The sequence below is a fragment of the Tachyglossus aculeatus genome, chromosome 8 (genome assembly GCF_015852505.1).
Source record: "Tachyglossus aculeatus isolate mTacAcu1 chromosome 8, mTacAcu1.pri, whole genome shotgun sequence".
NCBI classification, from domain to species: Eukaryota; Metazoa; Chordata; class Mammalia; order Monotremata; family Tachyglossidae; genus Tachyglossus; species Tachyglossus aculeatus.
This window is the reverse complement of record NC_052073.1, coordinates 39701552-39712746: the sequence shown is the minus strand read 5'-3', so window position 1 is coordinate 39712746 and position 11195 is coordinate 39701552. Positions and strand designations below refer to the sequence as shown.

Below are 11195 nucleotides of genomic sequence, written 5' to 3'. Positions count from 1 at the left end.
CACAGTAAGCGCTCAATAAATATGATTGATTGATTGATTGATTGACTCTCCCCAAGCGGCCGAGCACGGACCCTCCGGTAACAATAACAATAATAATGGCATTTGTTAAGCGCTTACTATGTGCCAGGCACCGTCCTAAGCGCTGGGGTAGATACAGATTCTAGACTGTGAGCCCACTGTTGGGTCTCTAGATGTTGCCAACTTGGACTTCCTAAGCGCTTAGTACAGTGCTCTGCACACAGGAAGCGCTCAATCAATATGATTGAATGAATGAATGAATGTTAGGTAGGGACCGTCTCTTTATGTGGCCAACTTGGACTTCCCAAGCGCTTAGTCCAGTGCTCTGCACACAGTAAGCGCTCAATCAATACGATTGATTGAATGAATGAATGTTGGGTAGGGACCGTCTCAAGACGTTGCCAACTTGGACTTCCCAAGCGCTTAGTCCAGTGCTCTGCACACAGGAAGCGCTCAATCAATACGATTGAATGAATGAATGAATGTTGGGTAGGGACCATCTCTCTATGTGGCCAACTTGGACTTCCCAAGCGCTTAGTCCAGTGCTCTGCACACAGAAAGTGCTCAATAAGTACGATTGATTGATTGATTGAGCACTTACTGTGTGCAGAGCACTGGACTAAGCGCTTGGGAAGTCCAAGTTGGCAACATATAGAGATGGTCCCTACCCAACAGTGGGCTCGCAGTCTAGAAGGGGGAGACAGAGAACAGAACCAAACATGTTAACAAAATAAAATAAATAGAATAGATATGTACATGTAAAATAGAGTCATAAATACGATTGAATGAATGAATGAATGACAGTTGGCCAGCCCCCCACCCCCAGGACCCCCTACCTTCATTTCCACCCTCCCCATCCCCCCGTCTTACCTCCTTCCCCTCCCCACACCACCTGTATATATGTATAGATGTTTATAGGTATTTATTACTCTATTTTTTATTTATTTGTACATATTTATTCTATTTATTTTGTTAATATGTTTTGTCTTGTTGTCTGTCTCCCCCTTCTACACTATGAGCCCACTGTTGGGTAGGGACCGTCTCTAGATGTTGCCAACTTGGACTTCCCAAGCGCTTAGTACAGTGCTCTGCACACAGTAAGCGCTCAATAAATACGATTGAATGAATGAATTCCGCCCCAGGGAGCTGCGTAAGCCGCCAGCCCGTGGGAGGGTAATGAGGGGGGACTCCTGAACCCCTCATCTCCTCGTCCCAGTCTTCGTTATCGACCCCTTTATCTTGGGCTGTCAGGGGTTGGACGGGATGGCTGGTGTTGCCAACTTGTACTTCCCAAGCGCTTAGTCCAGTGCTCTGCACACAGTAAGCACTCAATAAATACGATTGATTGATTGGTAGGAGGCACCCCAATCCTCACCTCCTCCAGGAGGCCTTCCCAGACTGAGCCCCTTCCTTCCTCTCCCCCCTCCATCCCCCCCATCTTACCTCCTTCCCTTCCCCACAGCACCTGTATATGTGTATATACGTCTGTACATATTTATTACTCTATTTATTTTATTTGTACATATCTATTCTATTTATTTTATTTTGTTAGTATGTTTGGTTTTGTTCTCCGTCTCCCCCTTCTAGACTGTGAGTCCGCTGTTGGGTAGGGACCGTCTCGAGATGTTGCCAACTTGGACTTCCCAAGCGCTTAGTCCAGTGCTCTGCACACAGTAAGCGCTCAATAAATACGATTGAGTGAACAAATTTTCCAGATGAGGGAACTGAGGCCCAGGGAAGTCAAGTGACTTGCCCAAAGTCACTCAGCTGACAAGTGCTTAGAACAGTTACCTCCTTCCCTTCCCCACAGCACCTGTATATATGTATATATGTGTACGTATTTATTACTCTATTTTACTTGTACAATTTATTCTATTTATTTTATTTTGTTAGTATGTTTGGTTTTGTTCTCTGCCTCCCCCTTCTAGACTGTGAGCCCGCTGTTGGGTAGGGACCGTCTCGAGATGTTGCCAACTTGGACTTCCCAAGCGCTTAGTCCAGTGCTCTGCACACAGTAAGCGCTCAATAAATACGATTGATTGATTGATTGATTGACTGATTGGATGCAGGGTAGGGAAGGGGCAAAGCAGGGCCCGGGGCAGGCCGCCACTCGGTTCCCCCCCAAATCTGGGCAAGGATGCGGGGGATCGGGATTGAGGGCGGTTTTCCTGACTATCCACCCCCGCCTCCCAACCTGGTCCTGTGCCCAATCAATCAATCGTATTTATTGAGCGCTTACTGCGTGCAGAGCACTGGACTAAGCGCTTGGCAAGTCCAAGTTGGCAACATAGAGAGGCGGTCCCTACCCAACAGTGGGCTCAGAGTCTACCCCTCGGCTCCCTAGGGAGATCTTTTTCCTCATCCAGGAGACCTCAGTCCCTTTCCCACCCCTGGGCCTGGGGGCAGGGGGCAGGGGAGAAGGGCAACAGGGAGCAGGGCATCGGAAAATTGGGAAGGGGAGAAGGGGATCAGACAGCAAGGTAGGATGGGGGCATCAGACAACGGGGCACTGGAGAGCAGGGCAGGAGAGAGGGGCATCAGAAAGTGGAGGCTTGGGGAGCCGGGCAGGAAAACCATCATCAATCGTATTTATTGAGCGCTTACTGTGTGCAGAGCACTGTACTAAGCGCTTGGGAAGTACAAATCGGCAACACATAGAGACAGTCCCTACCCAACAGTGGGCTCACAGTCTAAAAGGGGGAGACAGAGAACAAAACCAAACGTACCAACAAAATAAAATAAAATACATACGCCCCATAGGAAAATGGGGCATTGAAGCATGGGCACTCGCCCGTGACCTGAGGAACAGCAGACGAACGAAACCGGCGTCATCTGACTTGGCAGATAATGATAATAATAATAATAATAATAATAATAATAATAATAATAATAATAATGGCATTTATTAAGCGCTTACGACGTGCAAAGCACCGTACTAAGCGCCGGGGAGGTTACAAGGTGATCAGGTTGTCCCACACGGGGGCTCAAGGTCTTAATCCCATTTTACAGCTGCGGTGACTGAGGCCCAGAGAAGTGACTTACCCAAAGTCACACGGCCGACAACTGGCGGAGCCGGGATTTGAACCCATGACCTCTGACTCCAAAGCCGATGGCAGATGGGAAACTTCTCTGTTTGGTTTTGTTCTCTGTCTCCCCCTTCTAGACTGTCAGCCCGCTGTTGGGTAGGGACCGTCTCTAGATGTTGCCAACTTGTACTTCCCAAGTGCTTAGTCCAGTGCTCTGCACACAGTAAGCGCTCAATAAATACGATTGATTGATTGATTCTCAAAATGGAGCTACAGGCCCACCTCCCCTCCTGCCAGCCCCAGCCCCTTCCCCACCAGGCTGCTGGCGGCGAGGGACCCGGAGGCCTGGAGCGGGCCCGGCGGGCGAAGGCTCGGGGGTAACCAATGATTTGAGAAGCAGCGTGGCTCAGTGGAAAGAGCCCGGGCTTTGGAGTCAGAAGTCATGGGTTCAAATCCCGGCTCCGCCACTTGTCAGCTGTGTGACTCTGGGCAAGTCACTTCACTTCTCTGGGCCTCAGTTCCCTCATCTGTCAAATGGGGATGAAGACTGGGAGCCCCACGTGGGACAACCTCATCACCTTGTATCCCCCCAGCGCTTAGAACAGTGCTTTGCACAGAGTAAGCACTTAATAAATGCCATCACTATTATTATTAAGTGGCCGGGAGGACTTGGAGGGGAGCACCGGGCAGGGAGCACACAGAGCAAGGAACATATAAAAAAAAACAACAAAAAACAAGAGGACCACTCCGTCTTGCCCCTCCGGCCAGCAGCCCGGCTCGGTTGGGCCCACGGGATGGGGCTTGCCCACTTTTCCCGATACCCGCGGGCAAGCCCGCGACCCCCCATTCCGTCATCCGATGGTGGCAAAGTGGGGAGCCAAACTGCCAGGCTCCGGCTTCCCCCCAGCCCCGGTAATCAATCAATCAATCAATCGCATTTATTGAGTGCTTACTGTGTGCAGAGCACTGTACTAAGCGCTTGGGAAGCCCAAATTGGCAACATATATAGTCCCTACCCACCAGTGGGCTCACAGTCTAAAAGGGGGAGACAGAGAACAAAACCAAACATACCAACAAACAATGCTCATCATTGACAAAATAGAATAGTAAATATGGACAAGTAAAATAAATACAGTAATAAATTGTTGTCCCACAGGGGGCTCACAGTCTTAATCCCCATTTTATAGATGAGGTAACCGAGGCTCAGAGAAGTGAAGTGACTTGCCCAGAGTCACACAGCTGACAACTGGCAGAGCAGGGATTGGAACCCACGACCTCTGACTCCAAAGCCCGGGCTTTTTCCTCTGAGCCACGCTGCTTAATGTGCTACTGGGTATTGATTAGGGATGTTCTTGGCCCTGTTCGCAGATACGCACTCGGTTTCCAAGATGTCTCCAGACTAAGGTGAAAGATCATCAGCTCCCCCTCATATTAAAGCCCAGACCCCCTCGCCTGGGGGTCGCAAACTAGGAACGGGGGCGGCTAGCACAGTCCAGGCTAACGGTTTGGTTCGGCCGGGTCCCTGCGGGGTCCCTCGGAGTCCCCCCCCCCCCTTCCTCCTTCCCTTCCCCACAGCACCTGTATATATGTATATATGTTTTTACATATTTATTACTCTATTTTTATTTATTTTATTTTGTTAGTATGTTTGGTTTTGTTCTCTGTCTCCCCCTTCTAGACTGTGAGCCCGCCGTTGGGTGGGGACTGTCTCTATATGTTGCCAACTTGGACTTCCCAAGCACTTAGTCCAGTGCTCTGCACACCGTAAGCGCTCAATAAATACGCTTGATTGATTGATTGATTGCAAAGGAATCGAACCAGAAGGACGGAGCGTGGTCCGGGTGATGGAGACGATCGGCTCCGGGCAAGCCGGGGAGGAGGCCGAGTTGGGGTCCATTTTGGTCTTACCCCCTCTCCGTGTTTTGGACCTGAAGTCCAAGTATGGAAGCTCGATCAGTCAATCAATCAATCAATCGTATTTATTGAGCGCTTACTGTGTGCAGAGCACTGTACTAAGCGCTTGGCAAGTACAAGTTGGCAACAGCTCATTGCAGGCAGGGGACGTATCCGCGTTGTCCCCCGTCTGCCAACTCTGTTCTGTCGTCCTCTCCCACACGTCTGCCGTGTGACCTTGGGCGAGTCACTTAACTTCTCTGAGCCTCAGTTCCCCCATCTGTCAAATGGGGATGAAGACTGCGAGCCCCACGTGGGACAACCTGATTACTCTGTATCCTCCCCGGTGCTTAGAACGGTGCTCTGCACATAGTAAGCGCTTAACAAATACCATCAGCATCATCACGGAGGGGAGCGTGGGGTGCGGGGGACGTGACAGGAAGCCCAGAGAGGGGAGCGCTGTCTCAATCAATCAATCAATCGTATTTATTGAGCGCTTACTATGTGCAGAGCACTGTACTAAGCGCTTGGGAAGTACAAATTGGCATCTCCCCCTTTTAGACTGTGAGCCCACTGTTGGGTAGGGACTGTCTCTATATGTTGCCAATTTGTACTTCCCAAGCGCTTAGTACAGTGCTCTGCACATAATAAGTGCTCAATAAATATGATTGATGACGATGATGACGCGGAAGGGAGCGAGCGGCAGTGAGCACTTGGCGGGTGACACAGCCCCGGGAGCAGGGGACGGCGCGCACGGAGGGGACGGAGTACAAAAGGATGGCGAGCACAACGACAGGACGGTGTCCAACCCGATTACCTCCTATCTACCCCAGTGCTTAGTACAGTGCCATACATGTAATAATAATAATAATAATAATGATGGCATTTATTAAGCGCTTACTATGTGCAAAGCACTGTTCTAAGCGCTGGGGGGATACAAGGTGATGAGGCTGTCCCACGTGGGGCTCCCAGTCTTCATCCCCATTTTCCAGATCATCATCATCAATTGTATTTATTGAGCGCTTACCGTGTGCAGAGCACTGTACTAAGCGCTTGGGAAGTACAAGTTAGCAACATAGAGAGGGAACTGAGGCCCAGAGAAGTGAAGCGACCCGCCCAAAGTCCCGTGGCTGACAAGCGGCGGGGCCGGGATTTGAACCCACGACCTCTGACTCCAAAGCCCGGGCTCTTTCCCACCGAGCGACGCTGCTTCTCTAAGTAAGCGCTTGACAAACGCCACAGTTGTCATTAAGAGGGGAAGCGCAAAGCTGGGAGGCAGGGCCGAGGCTGGCTAGAAAGGCGAATCGTCACGCGCCGGGCCCCGCCGCCTCCTCCAAGAAGCCTTCCCTGATTACGTACGGCTCCAAATCAACCCCCCGGCGCGGCCCTGCGGAGGCTCCTCCCGGCCACCTTTCCCTCCTCCTCCTCCTGCCGCCGTCTGCGGCGTCCACGCCGCTCCTCGACGGCTACCGACTCCGCTCTGGCCTCGCCGGCGCTCAGTACAGCGCTCTGCCCACAGGGAAGGCCCCACCGAGGCTCCGTCGCCGGGCGGATCCACCCCGGGGGCTCTCCCCCGGGACCCCGATGGCCGCAGGAGGGGAAACCGGGCCGTCGAAGGGCCCGTGGGAGGACGGGCGGGCCTGCCCCATCCGTTTTTCCGTGAGCCCCGGCTCCACGCAGGAAACTCTGCCCTGCCGCTCGCTCCCCTCCGCCCCCATTAAAAAGAAATTAATCAGCAGATTCCTGGCGGGCGGGCGGGCTCCGGGTTGGGTTCCCGGCCCAGCTGCGCGGGGCCGGCACAAGGTGCCATTATCTGGCTCCCACAGGAGGAGGCTTCTCCGGGCCGGCCCCTCGGCCCCTCGGCCCCGCGCCCCTCCGCTCGGCCGGCCCGGCCCTGCCACAAAACCATCTTGAGTAAACGGAGAGCGAAGCTGTTTGGTTTGTAATGTTTGCACAGGACGGCGGCCCGACGGACGGACGGACGGACGGGGTTTCTAGGCGTGACTGGCTCCGACCCGGGCACGGAGTCGCGGGGGGGACGGGGGCTGTGAAGACGCGCCGGGGTGGCCCCCACCATCTCTGCCCAGAGGAACCCGCGGTGCCCACATCTCTGGCCGGAGCGACCCCGCGATGCTCCGTCTCCGACTAGAGGGGCCCTGCGGCATTCCCATCTCTGCCCGGAGGGACCCCACGATGATTCCAAAATCTGGCCAAAGGGGCCCTGCGGCATTCCCACCTCTGCCCAGCGGGACCCCACAATGATTCCCAAATCTGGCCAAAGGGGCCCTGCGGCATCCCCCTCTCTGCCCAGAGGGACCCCATGATGATTCCCAAATCTGGCCAGAAGGGCCCTGCGGCATTCCCCTCTCTGCCCAGAGGGACCCCACGATGATTCCCAAATCTGGCCAAAGGGGCCCTGCGGCATTCCCCTCTCTGCCCAGAGGGACCCCACGATGATTCCCAAATCTGGCCAAAGGGGCCCTGCGGCATTCCCATCTCCGCCCAGAGGGACCCCACGATGATTCCCAAATCTGCCCAAAGGGGCCCTGCTGCATTCCCCTCTCTGCCCAGAGGGACCCCACGATGATTCCCAAATCTGGCCAAAGGGGCCCTGCGGCATTCCCACCTCTGCCCGGAGGGACCCCACGATGATTCCCAAATCTGGCCAAAGGGGCCCTGCGGCGCCCTGTCTCTGACCTGGCGGTGCTCTCGTCTTCCCAGAGGGTCTCTGCTCCGGAGAAACCCCGTGGAGCCCCGTCTCTGCTCCAGAGAGACCCCCAAGTGCCGCCGTCTCTCCCCAGAGAGACTGCGGTGCCCACCTCTGTCCCTGCCTCCTCCCAGAGGGGCCCTACGGTGCCCGTCTCTGCCCCTGCGGTATCACCGCCTCTTCCTGGTGCCCCCGCCTCTGCCCGGGGGGGATCCCCTGGTGCAGCTGAGTGTGTCTGTGGGGCGCGGGGCACCGGGGAGCCCCAGGTTTAGGCAGGTGGGACGTGGCCCAGGGAGCAGGGAGGAGAGAACCGGCCCGGGGGGCTCCGCTCCTCCGCCGGCGGCGGAGAGGAGGGCCCACGTGCCCTCACCCGGGCCGGCCCGGGCTCTCGAAACCCAGTCCACCCGCTTCCGGTCGGACGTGGAGGGCGGGAGGGAGAGGGGAAGGGAGGGATGGACGGAGGGAGAGTCCCCTCTCGGCGCGGGGGTCGGCGTGCCGTGGCCGCGCTGGAGTGGCGGAGGCCCAGAGGCTGCGTCCGATCAACAGTGATCCTTTAATGTCCCGGCCGTGGGGGACGACACCCCCATCCCGCCTCGCGGGAGAGTCAAGGGCGAACCCCCACGGCCCTCTCCGATCGGGCCGGAGTCTCCGGGGTTGCTGCGGTTTCCCAGGACGGAGCAGGGGACCCGCCGGGGCGGGGGGCTCCGGAAGGCGGTCCGCCGGCGGCTCCTCCTCACAGCCCCTCGTCGTTGTAGGCCGGCGGGGCGGTGGGCTTGAGGACGCTCCGCGGATCCTTCTCCATCAGGGGTCTCCAGATGACCTCTCCGGTCAGCAGCAGGTCCTCCCCGCTCATGGAGTCCAAATACTGGACCTGTGTCCCCAGTGCAGCTCAGGGGGGCACGGCCCCGGGGGGCCCCCCGCTGCCGCCGGCCCCCTCCCACCCGACCGCTCCCCCCCGGGGCGGGCCGCGGCCCCGCTCACCTGTTTGCGCACGTACTCCACCAGTAGCTCCAGTTGCCGGGGGTCCTCGCACTTCTGGTTGAAGAAGGCCCTCCAGAGGGCCGCGGCCAGCCCGTGGTCGTCCGACAGGATGCCCTGCCGCCCGGGGAAAATCAATCAATCAATCAATCAATCAATCGTATTTATTGAGCGCTTACTACGTGCAGAGCACTGGACTAAGCGCTTGGGAAGTACAAATTGGCAACATCTAGAGGCAGTCCCTCCCCAACAGTGGGCTCACAGGCTAAAAGGGGGAGACAGAGAACAAAACCAAACGTACTAACAAAATAAAATAAATAGACATGTACAAGTAAAATAAATAAATAGAGTAATAAACATGTACAAACATATATACATATACACAGGTGCTGTGGGGAAGGGAAGGAGGTAAGATGGGGGGGATGGAGAGGGGGATGAGGGGGAGAGGAAGGAGGAAGCTCCACAAGGCGCTCACAGTCCAGAGGAGGACTGCGAGTACAGTACAGTACAGTGTAGTACAGTGCTCTGCACACAGTAAGCGCTCAGTAAATACGATTGATGAGGAGGAGGAGCTTCGGGTCTTTAGAAAAGGGTTTTCCTACCAGTTCCTAAAACACCGGCGGGGCGTCGGGGGCCGAGCGGGAAGCGGCCGGAGGGCCGGGGATGGGGCCCTCGGGGGCCGCGGTGGCCGGGCGCGCTGTGGGGACCCCGAGTCCCGCCCCCGCCCCCACACTTGCAGCTCCAGGTGGGGGTGGGACAGAGGGGCAGCGTGAAAAGCGCCGTTCTCCAAAAACATCCCGACCCAACAATGGCTACAGAGGGCTTTTAAATGGAGCACTAGGTATTCACTCACTTATTCATTCACTCAATCGTATTTATTGAGCGCTTACTGTGTGCAGAGCACTGTACCGAGCGCTTGGGAAGGACAAGTTGGCGACAAATAGAGACAGTCCCTACCCATTCATTCATTCGTTCAATCGTATTTGTTGAGCGCTTACTGTGTGCAGAGCACTGTACAGAGCACTTGGGAAGTACAGGTTGGCCACAAATAGAGACGGTCCCTACCCATTCATTCATTCATTCAATCGTATTTGTTGAGCGCTTACTGTGTGCAGAGCACTGGACTAAGCGCTTGGGAAGTACAAGCTGGCCACAAATAGAGACGGTCCCTACCCATTCATTCATTCATTCAATTGTATTTATTGAGTGCTTATTGTGTGCAGAGCACTGGACTAAGCGCTTGGGAAATACAAGCTGGCCACATATAGAGACGGTCCCAATTCATTCATTCAATCGTATTTCTTGAGCACTTACTGTGTGCAGAGCACTGGACTAAGCGCTTGGAAAGTACAAGTTGGCCATAAAAAGAGACGGTCCCTAACCATTCATTCATGTTAGTATGTTCGGTTTTGTTCTCTGTCTCCCCCTTTTAGACTGTGAGCCCACTGTTGGGTAGGGACCGTCTCTAGATGTTGCCAACTTGGACTTCCCAAGCGCTTAGTCCAGTGCTCTGCACACAGTAAGCGCTCAATAAATACGATTGATGATGATGATTCATTCAATCGTATTTATTGAGCGCTTACTGTGTGCAGAGCACTGGACTAAGCGCTTGGGAAGTACAAGTTGGCCATAAATAGAGACAGTCCCTACCCATTCATTCATTCATTCAATCGTATTTATTGAGTGCTTACTGTGTGCAGAGCACTGTACCGAGCACTTGGGAAGTACAAGTTGGCCACAAATAGAGACGGTCCCTACCCATTCATTCATCCAATCGTATTTACTGAGCGCTTACTGTGTGCAGAGCACTGGACTACGCGCTTGGGAAGTACAAGTTGGCCATAAATAGAGATGGTCCCTACCCATACATTCATTCATTCAATCGTATTTATTGAGCGCTGACTGTGTGCAGAGCACTGGACTACACACTTGGGAAGTACAAGTTGGACACAAATAGAGATGGTCCCTACCCATTCATTCATTCATCCAATCGTATTTATTGAGCGCTGACTGTGTACTGAGCACTGGACTACGCACTTGGGAAGTACAAATTGGCCACAAATAGAGACAGTCCCTACCCATTCATTCATTCATTCATCCAATCGTATTTATTGAGCGCTTACTGTGTGCAGAGCACTGGACTAAGCGCTTGGGAAGTACAAGTTGGCCACAAATAGAGATGGTCCCTACCCATTCATTCATTCATTCAATCGTATTTATTGAGCGCTTACTGTGTGCAGAGCACTGGACTAAGCACTTGGGAAGTACAAGTTGCCCACATATAGTCGGTCTTTACCCATTCATTCATTCATTCATTCAATTGTATTTATTGAGCGCTTACTGTGTGCAGAGCACTGGGCTAAGCGCTTGGGAAGTCCAAGTTGGCCACATAGGGAGATGGTCCCAACCCATTCATTCATTCAATCACATTTATTGAGTGCTTACAGTGTGCAGAGCAGTGGACTAAGCGCTTGGGAAGTCCAAGTTGGTCACATACAGAGACGGTTCCTACCCACTCATTCATTCATTCATTCAATCGTATTTATTGAGCGCTTACTGTGTGCAGAGCACTG

At 54.1% G+C, this 11195-nt stretch overlaps 1 protein-coding gene across 2 annotated transcripts in view; it reads right to left on the bottom strand.

Moving 5' to 3' along the window:
* Window positions 1-6786: 6786 nt before the first annotated feature.
* Window positions 6787-11195, bottom strand: part of LOC119931532 (ubiquinol-cytochrome-c reductase complex assembly factor 1) — a 68949-nt gene continuing 64540 nt past the window's right edge. The window contains exons 8-9 of one of the 2 annotated variants that reach the window (XM_038750287.1): window positions 8626-8739; window positions 6787-8515 (exon numbers count right to left, since the gene is read on the bottom strand). In XM_038750287.1, the coding sequence (XP_038606215.1) occupies window positions 8378-8515; window positions 8626-8739 (252 nt within the window). In that variant the 3' untranslated portion in view covers window positions 6787-8377. The remainder of the gene's footprint in view (window positions 8516-8625; window positions 8740-11195) is intronic. The other variant, XM_038750288.1, reaches the window with a different exon arrangement.